This window comes from Octopus sinensis, unplaced genomic scaffold (assembly GCF_006345805.1).
Source record: "Octopus sinensis unplaced genomic scaffold, ASM634580v1 Contig19321, whole genome shotgun sequence".
Taxonomy (NCBI): Eukaryota; Metazoa; Mollusca; class Cephalopoda; order Octopoda; family Octopodidae; genus Octopus; species Octopus sinensis.
In genome coordinates this window covers 59,597-81,725 of record NW_021836291.1, presented here as the reverse complement: position 1 = coordinate 81,725, position 22,129 = coordinate 59,597, and the positions used below count along the sequence as shown (strand labels likewise).

The 22,129-nt window shown below is 37.8% G+C and overlaps 2 protein-coding genes and 1 pseudogene across 2 annotated transcripts; all 3 read left to right on the top strand.

Moving 5' to 3' along the window:
- The first annotated feature begins 1,089 nt into the window (after positions 1–1,089).
- Positions 1,090–2,010, top strand: LOC115232091. Its single transcript, XM_029801958.1, has 2 exons — positions 1,090–1,240; positions 1,814–2,010. Exons 1-2 carry the CDS (start codon positions 1,090–1,092, stop codon positions 2,008–2,010), a joined length of 348 nt encoding a protein of 115 aa, XP_029657818.1.
- Positions 2,011–3,399: 1,389 nt separating this feature from the next.
- Positions 3,400–4,374, top strand: LOC115232090 (radial spoke head protein 9 homolog). The gene is made up of 4 exons (XM_029801957.1): positions 3,400–3,631; positions 3,743–3,807; positions 3,848–4,091; positions 4,164–4,374. Exons 1-4 carry the CDS (start codon positions 3,400–3,402, stop codon positions 4,322–4,324), a joined length of 702 nt encoding a protein of 233 aa, XP_029657817.1. The 3' UTR covers positions 4,325–4,374.
- A 1,566-nt stretch (positions 4,375–5,940) lies between these two features.
- Positions 5,941–6,791, top strand: LOC115232087 (annotated as a pseudogene).
- The last annotated feature ends 15,338 nt before the right edge of the window (positions 6,792–22,129 follow it).

Below are 22,129 nucleotides of genomic sequence, written 5' to 3'. Positions count from 1 at the left end.
ACGCCATCATTATTTTAGTAGACAATTTAAGGCTTAAAAAAGAAATGGAAAAAGAGAATTAATCATTTCGGATGGGTTTTCGGTTTTTAAGGCTTTTTCTTTTACTGATTTGAACGAGCGCATTAAATAAAACTGTCAAATTATGATAACAAAAATTTTCCTTATTCGAGTTTACTTTCTTTACACGTTTCCACGAGGGCTTTCGAGTCGGTAGGTTTCGTCGACTCTTTTTCGGTGAAGTAGCTACCCAAGATTTGCTCGGACTTTTTTGAGTTTTCGCTCTTACCTTCCAAACCTCAAGAATGGTCGGCAAGGGCGCGAATAGAATCTAATGTCGAGCTCGCCCATCGCACAGGTAAAGATACCTGTGTCTAGCCTGGATAGTTGACCGAGAATCGTTAGATTCGGTTTGAATGTAAATTGGACGTCAAAAAATACTTCGGTAGATGGAAGTTGCGACATTGAACAGACTTGGATTCAAACCTTTTAGATGACCAGGCCTCAGGCCATCTACTTCACCGCTGCTTTCTAATGAAAAGTTCCTTAGGGCTTTTAGTAAGAGGTGTTCAGAGGCCACGAATAGATTGAGTGTGGAGGGGACGTCTGAGGTCTCAAGTCGTGGGACTCAGAGGGATGTTTCTCTCTTAGAGAATTTAAGACTGCGGGTGTCGAGGACAAAATCGAACTCGTCGAAGCGACAAGTCTAACAGCTCCGCGAACATCGTCATCCATGAATTTGCTATTGACCTTTCTGTGGAGATATTCGTCATTATTCACGACAGCAGGCGTGTTATGGGAGGTTGGACCAGTGGAAGTCTCTGAATTGGCGAGATAGGCCTGAAACCAGCGATGAGAAAAACAGTTCTCGTCGTAAGAAGCCAATTCTTGATTGACGATCGTAGCAAGCAGAGGGAAAGAGGTTTTTATTACAGACTCTGGATGGGAGAAAGCCAAGACCAAAAAGAGCGAGCAGAACAGTTTAAGCCAATCCGGCACTGTTAATATCAAAAAACACACCTGAGAAAGTTTTGGGATCTACCATAAATTATAAAATCAAAAAGACAAATGCAAAGGTTGTTTCGTAGGATAATGCCAAATTTGGCATTGATTGCACGGTTTTCCAGCAATTTAGGGTTTTTCTTCAATCTTCCCACTAATCAAAATCCAGAAATTATCAAAGATACAATGGGGAATATTTGCAAAAAGTCAGCTTTCCCCCACATAAAAATACACAATGATCGCAAAATGTTGTCGCACAGCCCACTTTATTACTTTTGGCCCAAGCAAGCTAATAAATGCTAAATAAACCTTACCTTCAAATACCGGGCTCAAACATAAGAACAAGTATTTCTTTTATATTTATAACTATTACTTTCATCAAATGTCTTTCTTTATCTTTATTTTCAATCCAATGATAAGCTGATATTAAATTCACTCCAAGAGAAGAACATAGAGACTTCTAATCGCTAAAATGTTCAATTATTATTTTTTTGTTTCTTTAATAAAGGGATACCAATAATTAGTTTCTTTTTTTAATAAAGGGATACCTTTATCGAATGAAAAATTATATTGATCTTAGGAAGTGTGAGGATTGTTTTACCCGTCGAAGAAACCCCAATCTCTTCGATCAAAAAGAAATTATATAATTATAATTATATTTATGAAAGTTTTAATTTATTTGTCTGGTAAATCCAATGGATAATATATAAATACATTTTATTGTTTATTTAAAATGACTACTGTGATCTGTTTTTGTATTTTTTTCGCATGCCTATTTCAGAAAATTGGTATTCTTCCTAACCATATTATGTAGATTTGAATGAGGAAACGCTGGGAAACATCAGCTCTGTAGACTACAATGATCTTGTCGGACTTGAAGACGAGTCTTTTGATGAGGACATAGACCAAGAATGGGATGAAGATGACGTTGACGAGTACACCGAGGAAAATCGAGATGAGGATAGCGATGAGTATTTCGAAGAGAGCGACGATGACTTGAACAACAATTAGAAGCTTAGATTATTAACTTATTAATTCAATTTTTCCTTTGGTTTAATTAAATCTCATCAATTTCTTTTATTGAAATGAATTAAATCGTTAAAGACTGATGTTACATTAGAAAAACTAATTTAAACGTTTATTGACACAATGTATTTTATTTAAAACTTATGAAAGAATTATGTATTCAGTTTGTTTTTTGTCATTTAATTAGTTTGAATGCCGATAAACAAATATCAATTTTATTGATTAGCAAATTATAATCTTTTCTTAATTGGCAATCGTCGGCAGAGAACGTACAAAATTAAAAAATACATCTGAAGACAATTAAAATATTTAATTGATACTTAGGTATTTTTTCAAAATTTGATAAAAATATTTGTCACCGACTCATATTGTTTATTATATTTAGAGGGTTTTCATTTTAAAAGAATCAATTTTCCAATTTAAAATAATAATAGAAGCTAATTTGCCTTTTAATCAAATTGATTTATAAGAATTATCGTATTTACCTTACCGTCCTGGAAACTCCGACCGTTTTTGACAAGTAAGCCGCCATGGATATCTCATCACATACAGACTGCATGGAAATGAATTTTCCTGATGGGATGTCGAGCTTCCTAGCGTTTATTCGGCCGCACTACAGTACAAAGAAACTATAAGACAAGAGTAACTAAGGGACTTCCTACCTCGAAATTAATTAAAAATAATTAACTTTCTTTCGATCTTAAAAATTGTGTGGCTGTCCAGGTCAACTGTACTGACTATTCATTGTATGATCCATCGGCAGCATTTAGTTGCTAAAACACAACTGCTCGATTATATTCTTCTCTTAATACAGTTATTTCTTCTATTAACAAAATTAAATCAAACTCGCTGAATTCACGTCTTTTTTACCAGCTTTGTGTCGATAATGATGAAGATTTTGTACGACTTTTAATGCGTAGAGAAGTAAGGTGGCTATCAAAGGGTGACTGTTTGGGACGTATATTCACTCTCTTCGACACTGTAGTTGAATTCCTCAAATCTTTGAACTCTCACCTTGGTCCAGAACTAGAATCTATTAAACAGGACTTACAGTTGTGTCCTGATGTATCACTCAAGCAAGTTGGTAATATAATCTGGCATAATGTTTTATCTATAAGTCGAGTCTATCATTTTCGACTGCTGCAAAACTGAGTTCTACTAAATAAGTAATCGAACACAAAATGTCCCGAATTCATTAAATCAATTAAGCACATATGACTGTGGAAAAGGAAAAGTAAGAAAAACAGCACAACTCAAAATAATAGACCAAATGAGAGTAGCGTGAATTTCAAATTATTAAAATTAGTAAAAATTTATTGTAGTTTCTTGGAGTCACATAATTATTAAGTATAAGAAAAGACTCCTTGGAAACGAATGGACTCGCAGACTGTGTTAGTTGATGTTGAATATCTTGGGACAAGCGGAATTTCACTGCCGCCTCAAATAAGAGCAGCCTTGCAAACCTCGTTGCCAATATTAAAAGCAAATAACAATTTTAACAAAGTCGAGTTTTGGGGAAAAGTCGAAGGACTAAACGCAGACTACTACATTGCCCAAGGGTTCAGGAATGACTTGATGAGAAACAAAACCGTTTTCTACAGGTCGAGTGAATAGTTTATATAACTCAGTTTTAAATGCGTGACCTGGAATCTGCTGCCCGAGGTTGACGAAATAAGTCTCAAACGCTACCCAATGATTTTTGAACGCTTTTCCGGAGACCCGAGCTACGAATACGAGGTGATTGACAAAGTCGTAGGGGAGGATGGGGACAACGAGAAAGTGGTTGGTCAAATAATACTCAAATGAATAGGTTCTGATCAAGGAAGAAGACCGTCTAAGATCGCTGATTAAACTCGTGGACGACGTGGCAATCGTACCTCGGAGAGCATATCTCGCTACTCCTGATAAAACCATAGTCAAAAACCGTTCTTTCGAGGGTAAAAATGAAAAATCGTTCTTTTCAGGACTGACTGTCCCGGAAGCTGCTCAACTCTCGAACTACTTTTATTTCTCCGATCCAAAGGAGTTCAACGTCGAGGCAGTGGCTCAGCGCGGAGATTACGAAAGTTCGATTGATATTTTCAATAGCATTGAGAATTCTGTCCCCAATAGTTCCTAAATGTGATCAAATGATTTAGATTCCTGGATTCTTCAATTTGAGCGTGGAAGTGCACTTGTGACAATCCGAAGTCTTCTATGGCCCGGATATGTCTTTTACAATATTCCAGGAACCTGCAAATTCGGTAGTCTGTACTGGGGACTCGGACAAAAAAATTTAGACCTCCCATTCATGCTTTAGTCTAATATAATGCATTTACTAATCTTTCTAATGATTCATTTCGGTATTCACGCAATTTCTACTATCGTTTTTGATTGAGTGAGAATTCTTAATTTCTTTTGTTTTTATTTATCTTAAATTTTCGGAACATGTGCCCATCTGAAAAGTCTTATATGCAATTGAAAAAAAATAAAAATAATTTCGATTGAGAACAAACAAACTAAACTGAGATAAATTTTCCAGGTCACTCATTTTTGAGAAAAAATTATTAAAATTAAAAAACTCAAGAGTTTACTTTCCGAGAATTACAAATTTAAATAAATTGACATATCATACAATATAAAAAATTCAAGAAATTGGAAAACCAGTTTTCTTGCGTCCACTGTATTTTCCCAGTTATGAAAAATAGTTTGAGAAAACTGGTACTCTTTATTTATATTTGACAAGTATGGTTTGTTTGTGCAAAAATTTATACCAGAGGTCGGTAAATAGCGGCCCGTAAAGAATAACAAATGGCCCACGAACAAAATTTTAATACTAAAGGTAATTTACCCGCCGAGAAATTTTACTAGATAAAATTGGCCCGTGAGCCACTAGTAAAATATTTTTATATTTATTTTAAATTAGTTGTGACAAGCTTCTATCTATTTTACACTTTTTACCTATTGACCGATATTTTCATTCGGACCTTGATATTCAGATGTTCCGTTTTTGCTAAAAATGCTGCTCAGAAAATCATTAAAAATATCGATAAGTTAAAAATTGTTGTTTCTTATTTGAAAAGCAATACAATTGATGGAAGTTTAACAATAACCAAATAAATAAATGGCCAAATTATTTATTTTAAAAATAAATTCACATTATAAAAATTACAGCTACGAAAAAGAAATATGAGGCATTTTTTTGATTTTTCTTTCTACAAATCATACCCATCTTCATGAATTATTATTATTTAACCCCGGGAACACAGGAAAGAAGAATAGTAATCGTCTAATTAAGTGATCCCAGTGTCACTGCGTCTCCTTTTATCTCTTCCTTGTCTCGAATTCTTAATCAACGTCTATTCCTCACCAAATTCTAAATCTTGCCACTATTTTTTATTATTAACAAATTTTTTTTGGGTTAAAAAATGCACTTTTTGGGGGTTCAACTAATGAAAGAAAAAATACTTGATAGTGATTATCGTTTCTCAAACATAAAACGCCTATTCAATCTAAAATATTTAACTACTATTTGATTTTACATTTAAGTGCTTTCTGATTCCAGCTCACGTCGTTTTGTGTCTGGTTGGGAGACGGAATGCCGTGTTACATAAAAATAGGTCTAAGCAGGTACAAAATAGAAACAAGGCCACTGTAATAGAAACAAGGCTCTGGTTTCTTCCATGGGATCCAAAACATGTTTCGCAGGGTCAGGCTCTTCCAGGTCTGACGTTCCAGTCCATGAAGCACATATATAAAGAACTGAGGATGTTGTATTTAAAAAACGCTAGCAGATACCGTAAGAAGGACATTTGTGCAAGAGAGGGACGTTGCCTTGATAAATGAAATTTTAATAAAATTAGAAATTAATATCACTTAAGCTTAAAATGATATTTTTTAATATTGTAAATTATTATTCTCGTGAACTTGTTTTTGATGAGGCTCATAATACTGGAAAGTGCTGACGATGTGACAACATGGGCTGCAAAATATTTAAAAAAGAAAATTAAAACCTTTAATCCATCTGCAGAAAATTACTTCGTTCTTGGTTTGCCTACAGGTAGAAACGGTACAAACTAATCAATTAGGCAACACCCCAATTGGCATGTACAAAAAATTAGTTGAGTATTATAATTCCGATGAATTATCCTTTAAATATATAAAAACTTTTAACATGGATGAATACGTAGGTATTTATTTGTGTAAAAAATACTCATTTAGGCCTCCCACTAAACCATAGGGAGAGCTACAGGACATATATGTGGGATAACTTTTTCTCACACGTTGATATCGATCCAAACAATGTCAACATTCCGGATGGAACCTCTCTCAATTTGGAGGATGAATGTTGCAAATATGAACAGAGTATCAAGGATGCTGGAGGAATTGATACCTTTGTGGGTGGAATCGGTACTGATGGCCACGTCGCTTTTAATGAACCGGGATCGTCTCTAAGTTCAATTACTCGTGTTAAAACTTTAAACAAATCCACCATTTTGGACAATTCAAGATATTTTGGGTCTCTTTCAGAGACACCAAAGCAGGCATTAACTGTAGGAATACAAACAATTATGAATGCACGAGAGGTCATAATATTGGCTACTGGAATGTCCAAGGCACTTGCTCTTCATCACGCAATTGAATGTGGGGTGAATCATATGTGGACATGTTCTGCCTTCCAGTACCACCCAAGGGTAATATTTATCGTCGACAGAGACGCTACCAGTAAATTGGAGTATTCAACTATAAGATATTTCCAGGGTTTTGTTTATTTAATACAATTTTAGATCTGGCAGAAATTCATAACTCACTTATTGATGATTAAACTGGTTGCTTAATTTCTCTAATAATAATTTTTCTTTATCTATAAAATATTAAGTGTCAAAAATGTATTGACAAAAAATTTAACTTAAATCGGTAAAATTAATATATGGACATAAATAACAGATTGTAAAACCTTTTATTAAAAAATATTAAACACCATTTATTGTAATTATTTATTTCGTGTCCTTGGGGCAGGGTTCGCTCAGTGCTAAAAGTTCTACTCCTTCACTTGGGACTGGATCCTTTTTAGGCGGGTCTGAGTGCTCTCTATCCGGGAATGTGATGTTCAATTGAATATGATTTGGTATTTGAACTTAATCTCGGTTTTTGAATTTTTCCATCATGCTTTCCAAGATCTTTAATATTCAATCTGGAACTGTCAGTCTGTGGTCACTCTCAATTATAGTTCCTCCATAGCTCCTAGAGCAAGACAACAATAAGGTTAGACATGGAATATAGTCCATTGAATTTTATATACATAATGTAAGCATAGTTTTTGAATCTCTTTGTGCCAAGCTAGGTAGTTTTATGCTTTGCAGAATGTTCAAAGTGGTATTGCAGAGATACATGTTTGATGAATTACATAAATCAGTGAGAGAATGTCCAAATAGATTTCTGTATCCTCTCCCGTGTTTCCTCATGCAAATTTCATTATGTAAGCTTTGGCATTCCAGACGCCGCAAATGAAATTCATTGAACATTTATTCATTTTGAAAACATGCGTATATGTTTTCGTCAGGGTTTATTAATTCAGTTCATCGATTTCTTTTGAGACTCTGCCCATGTGTAGACCCAGACGTTAATAACAGTCATCATAGTTTTGTTTGAAGATGATAAACAAAGTTGCATTACAATAACACAGTCACAAACTGTCCAAATTTTATGCACCCACCTCATTAGGTTCCAGTTTATTGTAAAACCAAGATCGTAGTGACGACTGTTAGACGGGAGTAAGATTCCTTCATACCCAAGAGCGTTCTTTGTCTCCTGTAAGGCGCAGATATCGGTTTTTTAACGGGACAGATCTTCAGCCAATTGTTCTTTTTTGATTTAAAGATGAGAGACCTCGAACACGTATGGTGAACAGGGATTTTTAATTTAAGCATGATAAAGACGTGCTTTTTCAGAACCAAGTCACAACTTTAATGAAACTAGTATTTTATGTAATTAATTTGACTTTGTAATCAGTGTCTTTTGACTGCTAAAGAAAATATTTTAAGGACTTTACGGCGATTTAAAATTTATTTTTAAAAATTTTCAACGTCTGCATTATTTCCAATTTTAGATGCGATTGTGGAATCGGTAAATTAACTGAAACTCAAACAATATTTTATGAAAAAAATTCCAAATTGCAGAATGTCAAAAATAAAAGCGAACTTAAGAGACAAGAAAAGAATACTTAACATTTTTTTAAAGCCATATTTGAAGTCTTGTTAAAGTCTTTACCTAAAAGAACGTATCAAAAAAGCTAGCCACAGAATTGCCAATTCACCTTATTTTTTGAGATGTACCTTTTCGTTGTGATTGTATTTCGAAACAAAACGAGTTAATATTTTATTAAAGGGGAAATGAGCAGAACGGTCAAGAAGCATTTCAGGGGAATTAACATATGGAGAAGTTTATTGAGAACGGAGTTAGGCATTTACCTTAGAATTGTCGACGTTGAGGTAGAATCGCGAATTCTTTTTATTGGATGTGAAAAAGGTCTTTGAGAGCAACGGCTTCGAGGCTGCTCTGCTGCCACCGATGTTACAGAAAATGTCCAATGGGAATGGTTGCAGGTCTTTTTGTAGTTAATCCAAACAAAAACTATCATTTGCATCAAGGTGACCCACATCGACAGAACATTAATTAGTTCGTGGGACAACACAAGTTCGTAAGCACTGGAAAAGAAAATTCGTTATTAATCGTCATATTTTAATTATAGTAACAAACTAATAAAATAATGCAAAATTTTATTTGTAGTGGTGTCATAATGGATAACAAAGATCATGACATGGAACCGTTTGTAAATTTTAAAAAAGAAGACAATCCAAATAAATTTTTATGTGAGAGTTCGTTTGCAATTTTATTTCCTCGATATCGTGAAAAATACATAAGAGAATGTTGGCCATCACTCGAGTCCAAACTCGGCCAATATGTATTCCCACTAATTATATGACAAGGGAATAGGCTGCGAATTGGATTTAGTGGAAGGAAGTATGAAAGTCAAAACGACCGACAACACGTGGGACCCCTACATGATCATCAAGGCTAGGGATGTGATCAAAAACATTGCCAGGAGTGTGCCACTCCAACATGTTCCTCCCTGTCTTGATTTGTAGGCCTTGCGGACACTGTCTGACGACGTCGTGAGCTGTGTGGTCAAAATAGGTTCCCTAGTTCGTAATAAAGATCGGTTTAAAAAGCGGAGACAACGACTGATGGGTTCTGAAGGATCGACGTTGAAGGTTTGTTCAAAAATATATTTTCTGGCGATTGAGTTGCTGACAGGCTGTTATGTGGCTGTTCAAGGCAATACTGTGGCTTTGGTCGGTTCAGAGAAAGGAGTTGTGGAGGCTGAGAAGATTGTGGTGGATTGTATGAACAACATTCATCCAATCTATAATATCAGGGTAGTTCTTGCCCAAAAAAGATGGCAGAGTCTTATGATTAGGAAGGAACTGGAAAAGGACGAGAAATTGGCCAATGAGTCTTGGGAACGATTTCTTCCAAATTTCAAGACATGTTCTGGTGGGAAGAAAAGGAAAAAGAAGGCGAGGAAGGAAAAGAAACCCTACACTCCTTTTCCTCCCCCGCAGCCACTATCGAAGGTCTGTTTTATATTCCCTATTTGTAGATTGACGAGCAGCTTATTAGCGGGGAGTATTTTATGGGCGAATCCGCTAGACGAAAGAGGAAGCAGGAAGTTGTTAGAGAGAGACAGACTTTTAACAAAGTGGAGAGAGAAAAGAGGAGAGCTCAGATGTTCGAGCCGCCAAAGGACGATGTCGTCCCTTTGCCTCATTTGGATACTAAACTAGTCGATTCTACAAAATTAGTCAAATCCATTAAAAAGAAAAATAGCAGAAATTGACTATCTCTTATAGCATTTTTTTGTTAAGTTTTTATTCATAATTCAATTGTGTCAGTTGCGAACAATCCTAGTTCTGATTACTCCACTTTTGGGGAAATCTTTCATTATATGATGTCAGAATTCTCTTTGAATTGGCATTGCTTATGATAATTATGTTGTCGGACAAATTATATTTAAAATCGATACAATAGATCAATCCAAGTCCAACTCCCCAAATATCTTACATTAACAATCAATGACAGTCAACTTAATATTCGTGACATGTCAGGACGTGAAAATAACAGAATAAAAAACTCGTATTTATTGAAAATTTTATAGATCATTGGAAGAAATAGTTCGACGTGTTTTCTGTCTTCTGTTTCCAAACCAGACTCGGACTACAGATTCTGGCAAGTCAGTCTCCGCTACAATCTTCCTGATTTCTTGTTTGTTTGGATAAATGCTGACTGAAAAAATATTTTCGAGGTATTCTTTGAGTTTGTTATTAAAAAATCTTCGTTTCTTTCTGGCTTTCGGGAGCGACTTCAAGTGGGACTTGGAAATTGGGTTTTTCTTCAGAGATTCTAGAACAACCAAAAAAGAATCTTTCAGATTTTCCATTGTAGTAGTTGGGAGTTTACCCAACTCAAATCTGCATATAGTCGTTTGACACACGGGGAAGCCGCTTCTCTCCATTATAATGGCCATCTCAGACTGGGAGTAACCAAGATTCATTCTTTTAGCTTTGAAATAGTATCCTAATTCTACCAAAGACTTTCTTTGAAGCGTGTCGTCACTTAGTGTTGCCTGTTCAGTAATTAGATGAGGCACGTTGTCTTCCTTGTAATCATTGGAAATGGCAAGAGCCAAGTCGCTGACATCAGGCTTGTACAAAGTCACAGGAATTTGCCGAGGAGCAATTTCATTGTAAATGGAAGGCTGATTGTAATATGAATAAGCGTTCTCGGTCAGTCGATAATTCTGTATTATGAAATCATATGAATTCATCTGGTAGTGGTTTAAAAACAAATCATTGTGGGGAATCTGGTACATAGGTGGAAATGTCATGTTATCTGGAAATCTTGTTACATTTTGGTTATCAAAAAAATGTAAAAAAGAATTATCCTGAGGATTGCTGCCAAAAAATGTGTTGTTGTAATAATTCATTGGTATAATTCCGACTGAAATAAAAAATAACGTCGTTTCTATTAAGTACGATAACCCCGCCGATCAGGTCGACGTGATATAAGTTTTGCGTGTAATGAAATAAAATATAACCTTTACCTTTGAGTGACCCAGAGAACTAATCACTAGTTACTAGTTTATTTGATAATATTGACAGTTTGAAAAAATTTATAGTCAGTTTTAATAGAACTGACAAGACAGAAGTTAATCTAGTTCAGGATTAAAGTCTTGAATTGTAAATTATCATAATGTTAATTTTTTATTCTAATGAATTGATTGATATTATCGTCATCAAATATTTCATATTTTATTAAAAATATTCTTATTATCTACTGAGGACCAGATAAAATTACAAATTAAGCATAACTCACTTTAAAATTTGAACGAACTTATATTTTTGTACTAAAAATTGACTTTTTTAATTTTTAAAAAATATGCCGAAAAAAATGAGTCATTAAAGAATATCTATCAAAAAAGATAAAAAAAATTGCTCATTCTAATTATTCAAATGAATTATTATTATTATTATTAGCACTGTCATAGGAACATAATGTAATTTAAACTAATTAAGTTCCCACATGTGCCACATATGAGACTATCTTTTCGGTCATAATTTCCATGATGTGCGGTTGTATGCTATACTCCTGAGAGTATCTAGGTCGTCTCCATTTTTCAGTTGTCTTTTAACGCGTTGTAGTTCTTTTGAGATTACAATAGGTAATGTATTTCGTGGGCGTCCTCGGGACGCAGATCTTTCGTCCTTTGCGTAATATGATTCCATTGCCCAGTTAGCATAGACATCCTGGTCGAGTCTTAGAATGTGGCCCAATAGGCGCCAACGTGCTTCGGTAATGTCCACACTGACGGGTCTGCTGTTGCAGATATTGTATAGGGTGGAGTTCTTGATTTTCTTTGGCCAGTTGATGCCAATAAGAATTCTTAACTGTCTTCTATGGAATGCATCAAGAGATTTTGATTCAGACTCAGATATTCCCCATGTTCCTCCGTTGTACAAAAGTATGGGTTTAATAAAAGCATTGTATAATTGGCACGTAAGGCCGTTCCAACCTCGCGGTTTCGTAGCCAAGTGGTCCGCAGTTTGTTAAGTGCAACAGTCGATAGCATCTTTCTCCTCATAATGTCTTCACTATCTCCTAAAAGAGTTCCAACTTTTTTCGAGTTTCGCCATTTTTCGTCTGTTCTATTGCCTCCCGGTTGATTGTTACATATTCGGTTTTTTCTATGTTCACTTTTAAGAACCATTTTTCCAGTGCATGAGGAGCAATGTTCAGCAGTTCTTCGAGTGTCGACTTATCATGAGACAAAAGTCTACATCGTCGGCATATATCACTTCAGTTATTGAAGTAGTCTTCACTAGTTTTCTCAGATCTCTTAGTGCCGCTTCAAGATAGACAATGAATAGTACAGGTGATATTGAATCACCTTGGGGCGTTCCAATGCTTGTTTTGAAAGATCTTGATTGTACGGGTCCGATCTTCACCGTTAACTTCAAATGAATTGTTTTATCTATAAAAAATCCAGTTCAACTAAAAAGGCAAATTTGTAGGATATTTCTATCTTAATGTTAATTAATAATCGTTATTTAAATGTTTAAGCAAGGTCAAATCTTTCAATTGGGAATATTTCTGTTTGTGAATATGATTAATAAATTAGGTGAAAAGTATGTTATGGAAGTTGGAGTACGGCATTCCTGGATTCGATTCCAAAAGGAAGCAACTTTCCGCTGAGCTAAGTCTCGTCACCGTTCCCCATCCATGAGGGGAGTCCTTCTGACACGACACAGTTGTAGAAAGGGGATCTCCTCCCTTCCCCGATCACTAGGGAGAACTAAGTTAAAAAAGTTAAAATTTAATAATAGTAAATAAATAATCATTAAAATGATTTTTAACAATATTTTATTATAAATAAATGTATATTAAACAACATTATTTGGTTAAAAAGTTAGAATTATAAAGTTAAAAATATTTTAACCTTATAATTTTTGATTTAAATTATTCGTCCTGAAAATCCCCGTCCGTACCGAAAATGCGTCGGGACAACGGCGGAACATCGGGAGAGGCTGCGCGAACTGCTGAGGGAGGCTGGGATCACCTGAATTCTTCTTTCTTTGGCTATGACGGTTGTTTTCTGGTTCAATAAATAAAATAAATAATAAATTTAAATTATTAAATGAAAATATCAACTAGAAGTTAACAAAGCCATCCATCCGAAGTTGACCCCGCCAACATTATTGACGTAGCATTGCCTCTAGAGATCAACTGGAGAAGCCACCGGGTCTCACGTGTGTTGTGGCCTTTTAATGTGGCCAAGCTTCTTAAGGAAGCGAAGCGATTTCCCACTTATTCCTCCAGTTGTCTCGACCACAATCGGATAGAACGCAAATCGGTCTCGCAACGCTTCGTATTTTCTCTCCTTTGCCCTCATTGTTTTTTCCGCGGCATACAGTCTGTCCAATGTTGGACGGGCAGAGTGTGTTCACACAGGTTGCGTCCCAGAGTAAGGGTTTCAGTGTTTTTAAAGTTTTAGTGTTTTTATTGTTAGTTTTTAAGTAATTTTATTGGGTTAATTTTTTAGCTTTTATGTCAATAAAGTTAATTTTATTTGGTTAATTTTTTAGCTTTTATGTCAATAAAGTTAATTTTATTAGGTTAAATTTTTTATTTTTTAGGTTAAAAAAATTGCCCTACTGATCACATTACCAATGAAAACTCTTCATTATGTGAAACTTTCCGGAAAAGAAATGAAATTCGGTTAACGACAGCAAGAGGGTGACAAATGAAAACTGGATGTATCATCTCCCCACCTCTCTTTGACAACGGAAACCTGTAATAAGGATTTGGAGGTGGATGTTGATTGGCACAAAAAACTCCTTACCACGGTCTCGCCATTCGATTAGCTAATTGTAACTGTTGTTTGTGTCTGGGGTGTCATTTAAATATAATTAAACAGTTATTCTTGAAAATAAACAACAGTATTCACTTAAACAATGCGAACCGTTGTCCCAATGTATTTATTTAACCCCATTCCCCCTGAAATTGGAAGATATGGGGTAGGATAGTAGCACGCTACTGGAGCGTTGGGTTTCTTGTGATGTCCATTCCTTTCTTGTCCCAGTATATTATTCAAATTTACTAGATATTTTAACCCAATTTTACTAACTTCTGAATAATATAATTTTCTTATTCGACGACTCAGGCTCGTCAATGATGGGGCTTACTTTTAAGTAAATGTCAATGTTTACACAGAGAGAGGAATATAATAGTCAAGTGCACTGCAAGGCCAGATAATAGCTTTCATGTACAAATAAGTTCAACGCAATTTGTTTCTGGGCAACATGTATAAAAACCTCGGAATCAATAAAATGTCATTTCAAATGGAGAAACACCAAGACATAAACGACCATCTTGCTCACATCCGTGCCAGAATAATTCGCCAGGTATCTAAAACTCCCCTGGTGGCCTCAATATACAGGATGTATAGAAACTGCTAAACGAGAGGAGGCGAATTAACGAAGACCGTCCTTCCACGACGGGAGAAAGTGCCTACATCTCTCCCCACTGGGCCAGTTCGATTTTCCCTCGCCGTATTAAGATTTGGTAAACTTTCAGAACAGCAACACCACAGTCGGAATAGAATATACAAAGAACTTGTAATGAGACAGCACGAACTGAACGACCTCATCAAAGTGACTATTTTTATGAACAAACACAGCAACTGGAATATACGGATAGACGGTTCGGGTACGATGATTGCCATCGTCCTTTCCATTGCTCATATGCTCACGATGACCCGTGTTCTCATTTCGAGTGAGTTATTGTTTTGAGCCCTGAAAGGCACAAGTGTTGCCAATGTGAACATGATAGATGCTGTCAGCCACACCAGCAGGCTTCCCATCCACCAATCGTTTGTCCTCAACACACCGAGAACTCCCCGTTCTCTTGTGTTCCACTGCAAGGAAACACTAATTTGAGGAAGAGCGGTATTGTGGGGTAAAAATGTCAGATTATTACGAAATGATGGTCATGCAGAACGCCCAGATGAACCAAATGACCATGCAAAAACTGATGATTGGTTCCATTCCTGGACAAGAAGTATTTGAGTATGTTCAAATCTCAGAACAAGTCAGGACACACGTGCAGTAAAGGGAATGGTCCCCCGACCAGGCATATTTTTCATGATCGGTGTGGAGACAACTAATTCACTATAATTAATTACTATTTTAAAAAACTATTTTTATCAGAATAGTCTGGTTTCAATTTATGTTCGAAATACTGCTGAGTCAATTCGATTCCTGAACTCCTCCCACTTGGAGACCTTGATCACCTGGGCAGGTTCTTCACCCTCCTTGATCTGGTTCTTGAAAGGTGATGGTTTGCGTGAAAAGCCGGTATTGTGATAAAGTCAATTTATTATTAAAAATGAACATGCTGAATTCTCAAAGTCTTGATGGGAGTGGTTATCACCTAAATTTATGACAACGTTAGTGCGACTTAATTCAGAGAGATTTTTTGATATTTTCAAAAACTTTTTTCCATTTCAATCTTGACATCCTTAATGTAATTTAATGATTGGAATTGAATTTAGAGTTGATTTGTTTTTTAAATTAGATCAGGAGGTGAATAATGTTAATTAAAGAGATATCAAGAGAAGATGGAGTTTTAAAAATTCCAATTATCTTTTCTAGGACCTCAGGAAGGCCTTTGAGGAACAATTCCTGGGTGTCCGAGAGCTCCTCTCGCCATCCTAAGCCGTGAACTAGCCGTGAGCTAGCCTGAGGAACAATGCTGAGGTTGTTTATAGATGCTCTACGTTCGATTCGGATAACACCATGGCGTTAAACACCTCTCCGCAGCCAGAAAACACGCAACGCGCCTAGTTGCTGCATTGCACGCATTTTCGTACGTGCAATGTGATCATCAAACTTACCGGACGGCTTAAGTCATCCGATCAACTGCAGCAATTGCTGACCCGTTCAGCAATAACCTAGGAACGTAATTAGTGTAACCCCTCGTCCTTTTACAGACTTTGATGACACTGCACTTATCCGCACGCATCTTTAGACCCCTACTCTTTCAATTTATGTTTAATGGGACAGGATTCTCTGTGATAAGAAGTCGAACAACCTCAAGAATAAGCTCAACCAACATCCCTTGGCTTGTTTATTGCCTGCCTCGCAACCATATTCGAAGGCTTGGTTGACCGCCATCCCTATGGAATCGATTGGAACCTTATTGGAGGACGATTGCCTGAGGATCGGCGTCTCATTGCGCCTGGGACTAAACGTATGCCGAGAACACCGGTGCCGCTGTGGATCGACCGTTGACTCCTTTGGATTGCACCCATTATCGTGCCAGAGAAGCTCCGAACGCTTTCCCCAACACGCTGCCCTGAACGACATAGTTAAGCGGACTCTTGAAACTGCCGGATTCCCATCACAGTTGGAACCGGTCGGCCTGTTTCGGGAGGATGGTAAACGTCCTGACGGCCTAACGACTTTCCCCTTCGAAAATGGCAAGTCGCTCATCTGGGACGCAACTTGCACGGATATCTTCTCCGCCGGAAACATCTTTACGTCAGCCGCAGAGCCGGGCTCCGCAGCTAACCTGGCAAAAACGTTAAAAATCAAGAAATACAGTGCATTATCGCACCGTCATATCTTTGCCCCGATCGCAGTGGAGACGTCGGGAGTTTTCGATCCCAGAACTAATTTTGGTAAACAACCGGAAGTGCAAAACTTCTATTGCTCGCCAAATTCTAAATCTCGCCAAAATATGGTCGGTCTCAAAAAATGGCGAGATTTAGAGGTTTGACTCTAAATTAATTTTCCAAGTTTATAAAAATATTTTAACATTTGTTTAATCATATTTGATACTGAAATTAAGACAGCACCAGATTCTTAGCAAAAGGAAGTACTTCAATAAATTTTACCAGAGCGTTGGCTACAGTTTTCACGAACTACAAAGTTTGAGTAAATCACTCATCCGTAGACGGTGACTAATCTAAAAGAGACTGCGAAAACAGTTGTTCACAAACTTCTTCACATTTTGGGGTTTGATCACATTCATGAGAATGGTTACATAATGAGTTCTACGTTACACAACACGTTGGAATTGTTAAATATATAGTCCCGATTTGCCCTTTCATTTAACTACCCTCAACAGAATCAATAATCTCGACCGTTATTGAAATAGTCTATACGTAGAAGATGACTGTTGCTTTGAATGTGCTGATTTTTAGGTCCCAGGAAATGTTTCGGATACTGTTACACTATTCTTGACTTTACTACTGAATTCAGAGATCATTTGGGAACATGTGAAAAGTTGGGATGGCAATTGGCGACCATTGACGTCAATAGTTACAATCAAATCAAACGTAAAAAAACATTTTTAACAGCAGCATTACTGGATCAAAGAAAATGCTACTATATTGGAACTTTTTCTCCAAAACCTGACAAAGAGTGCAACTTTATCAAGAATGACCGTATTCTAGCGGATTGTTATCAGCAATGCCACTATATTTGTCAAAGTAAGTAAGTTTTAACACAAATAGTGCCTGTCCGCCAAAGTAGAAGCCCACCTCAGTTACATACACATGTTGAAATACAACGCACTTATTACTTTATTGAATTAATGTTGTAGGACTACTTTGAGTCCCCAGCGTAAATGCATAATACATCACATTTAGGGAGCCGGCATTGTATTGAGGACAAGTGTTTTTTCACGTTGGAAAAACCAAAAAATTTCATTTCCCAGAAAAATAAATGCGAAATGTACAACGCTAAATTGGCCGCGGCTGTTGGAGATTCAGTTCGACAGTATCTACAAAGTATGAATCGTTTCAACACAAATAGATTTGTCGTTAGGAGGGAAATATTATTTGGGGCAGTCCGACATTCAATAGATGACGGATTCGTTATTGAAAATGGTAATATTTATATTTCAGAAGATACTAACACTAAATTAATGACAATTTGTGAAGGTTAGTATTCATTTCACAGATATTTAAGAATCTCTGAGTAACCCAATCGTAAAGCCAAATGTAAGTATCTTTAATTGAGTAATACATAAAAGACTACTCTACCACCTCAGGCTATCCCTGGCACTGAGATCGAATCAAGCACTTTAGAGACAACTTTGCCACCTCAGAATGCCCTTTCCACTGAGACAAACAAAAATAATAAATTTCAAAATTCGATCAAATCATCATTTTGGTTTAAAGCTGCATTATATTGGCAACTGACCTTATTCTTCTAGAATAATTAATGACATTCTATTAACCCAATCGGATTGTACTAACTAAAGATAATTAACTACTTTACATTCTTCAGACATATTGTCTCTTATAGTCACCTGACGACAATAACCCATCATATTTCACCCTACTAATGTCCTCCACTATATGTGCGTAAAAAATAAAACGATATTTAGGAGAACTCAACATATAATTCTAGATTTAATATATTTAAAAATTATATTAATTTTCACGTTTGATGTCTGTCTTGGGGAGGTTTGCCTATTTGAAATACAAATCGCCTCTTTCTGCTTCCAAAGTCGACTGGGAGGAATACCTCGAATGCATTTCCCAAGATTTAAACTCGCTGCTCAAACTAAATCCCCACGAATTCTGCAAGGAATTCAAATTTCCGGAACTCTCAGAGCTAATTCGCTCATATCTTCTGGAATCCCCAAGGTAGGCGACCTCGTTTCAGTGATAGACACTTTGAACTGGACAGTCTCCCCCTCAACATTCGCCGTCTCAACGAAAAAATACACCAATTTGTGTTTTTGATAATTCTCCGTCTATCAGTCTAATTTATTAACAATAATGCAGAAAATCACCGAGGAGTGCGCTGGTCTGCAAAAAATCTTTACATTCGACAACTTGGCCAACTTTTGCGGACTGTACGGCAATGACGATTTGGTGTGCGAGGAAATCACCAACAAGTTCCGCCAGTTTGTGGATTTACAGAAAGACGTGAACGAGTTTTATGGAATGGCACATTTGGTCAGTGTGTTTTAAGATGGTCAGGTTATCCACGGAATTTCCGCGAGTTTTGAGTCTTCTGTAGGCTTGGCTGCGGATTCCGTGACCGTTTTATGGCAGTTGGCACGAGTCTGCGGGTTTAAAGCCATTCCTGGCGAACTTATTTTAAGGTGACGTCAACTCTCATTAAATAGTCTCGCGGATCTCTACGAATATTCCATCATTCCTCACAGGAGTCGACACAAGTCTCAGTTGCTGGGTTTTTTACGGAATTCTGTCGTTTTATTTTTCCGTGATGTACAATCCCAGGTTGCGGTTTCGCTTTCGTCATTCAGAAGGTAACTCGTTTTACGACAGTGGTAGACTCGCCCACGATCTCTCTGAGACTGTTCAAGTGGTCATTAGCAAGCCCGAAGTGAAGGAGGTGGGGATATACGAGGAGGCCTTATACGAGGATGACTTTGTCGAATCTGACTGATATTCTGTGTTTTTACCATTTCTATAACATCATGTCTGCTTAGGAAATGTTGCAAGTAGACAAGGTGGTATAAATGTGTTATTTCTTCTAAATTCGGGATCTACAGAGCAGGCGACTGAGAGTTAGTTAAGAGCTCTATCGTGTAAGGGTTTTCGCCTTAACTATGCTAGCAGGCATCCCAGTTCGTTCATCTTTTAGGCTGGCTGAAGTCTGTTTCCGTTGCCCAGTATAAATATTACTTGTCCAATCTGGGATTATGCCAAAATAATTCCCATCTTGATAATATCAGTCTGGATTTACATAGCAAATATTGTGGCCAGTCAGCATTTTCCTGGGGAGGTGAGTATTTACAAATAACAGATATGATTATTTGGAGTGCTGGACTGATGAACTAATTAATAATTCGAATAAATATAATCTCAATGTTGTCTTTTGTGGCACGCATGTCTGTTATCCCTAAAGCGGTGTGCTGCAATGTCTAATTTGGCAGAGGACACACATTGTGCGCAGAATGTTCCCCATCCCCGTGAAAGGAGGAGACTACATTGACTACAAAGAGGAATACGACCACTACGAACTCGTGGAGAACACTGATCTGACCCCCCGACCACCAATCGAGTGCATTCTCACCGATTTTGTTGAAGGTTTGCCTAAAAATTAACAGAAGATTATGGATACCGCGGAGACGTGGTGACTGTGCCCCGAACACTATTCCGTGATCATTTATACCCCTCTGGGCTGGCCGTGTATCCTTCCCCCCAAAACATGGACTTTTGGAAGCAGAACAGACTGGTAGGACACATAGTGATTGGATAGCCCGACAGTGCCAGGACTAACATGCTCTCTCGGGACGTTCGGAAGGTATTCGACACTTGCAAATGTCCAGATTAGTGATTTCCTGACTGCCCTTCGCCTCCAAGTGCCCGTCAACCCTTCCCTCTCCTTTGAGTTACAATCCTGGCACATTTCGTCGGCTTTGCGAATGAAGGTTGTTTGTCTGAATATGTCAGAATATTTTCATTCAAAGTGAATATATTCAGTTGGGGCAGTCCATCCAACTCCCTCATTCCTTGAAAGAGGAGTTTATTGCTAAGGTTACTGTGGCCGATGATGTCACTGTTGATTTAAAGTTTGTTCTGACTTGTATGGCTTCCGTCATTGCCGATGGACTGCGATAATTTTTATTAAAATGATTTAAAATAATTTCTTGTCGATGGTGGCTAGTGAGATAATAATAGTGATGTGATTAGAAAGTGCCCAACTGAGGAATGCAGGCAGGACGAATTGCCGTTTAATTCGCTACGAGCGAGTGAGGTGTGCTCGCAGAATGAATTGGTTTTTGTCATTTACGGTGCTCATTCTCGTCGGCCTGGACGTCTACCTCACACACAGAGCCTCAAATCCAGTCAAAAGTGGAGAAATCTCGAAATTGATGGAGGAATTGGATTTGCTGGTGGACTCCTCCAAGCCAAATGTGCTCAAACCGACCATCAAGTCGTTCATCCGACATTTCCACGACCCGGCCCGTGCAGAGCCTGCAGTGCTGATGATTGTGTACGACCAGTCGACGGGGAAGGCCCTCTCCAAGTGCGTGGCCACCAGAATAGCCCGAGTGCTCTCCCCCTCGGCCAGTGTGTTCGACCCCCCCTCCTCTCACATCAATATTTCACGTGTCAATGTGTTTGCTGACATTTCCGAGTTTGGGTCGTCGGTCTTGGAATTGTTCTTCACTTGGTGTGACCACGAGAACTACGCCGTGCCCAACTCGGCCTTCATTTTCACGGTGAATGTCCCCGCAGAGGAGACTGAGGTCCCCGAAAGTGTGTGGGACTTGCACGACGACTCCAAACTGGCTCTCCACAGCAGAATTGTCAAAAATGTACTCGATTTGAGACTGGCCCGTCACAATGTGGACTTTTGTGCTTTTTTGTGATTTAAATGTGTCGATTTGTGATGCTGATTTAAACTGATTGAAACTTCGTGGTGCTTTCAAATTATCTCTACGCCTTGGTGGAGTTGGACTACGTTCGCCACTGGACATGGTCCTCCCTGCTTTTCTCTCCTCACGGGCCAGTCCCCCCGTCTTCATTCTACGTTATTCTCCCCGGATTGGAAGAGGACCGGGTTTTCACTGGAAGGCATCCGGATTGGCTATTCCATCCAACATTTCACGCCAATGATGTTTCCAGCAAAGCTAAAATTGACGCAATCAGAACTACATTCAATCAACACCGCCTCGCTTGTTTCAATGCTGCCCCTAGACCTAAAAGTGGTGTGTGGCTTAATGCCCTCCCTTGCTCTCATTTTTCTAGATAATGAGCTTAGGCCTTAATGTCTGGTCTGGGGCAATGCCGATGTGGCAGTAAAGGATTACACCCCTTTCATGCAAAAGGAATGCCGGCCATACACTCCGCCATCAACCAAATCATTTCGCCTGCTTACAAGCCGCTGGATTCCCTACCGAACTGGAAGCTGTGAAGCTTGTCCGTAGAAACGTGGATTAATGTCTCGCGTGGGACTCTACGTGCAAGGACTCGGCAATCAGCGCAGGGTCAGTGGCTATAAAAACTGAAGAACTG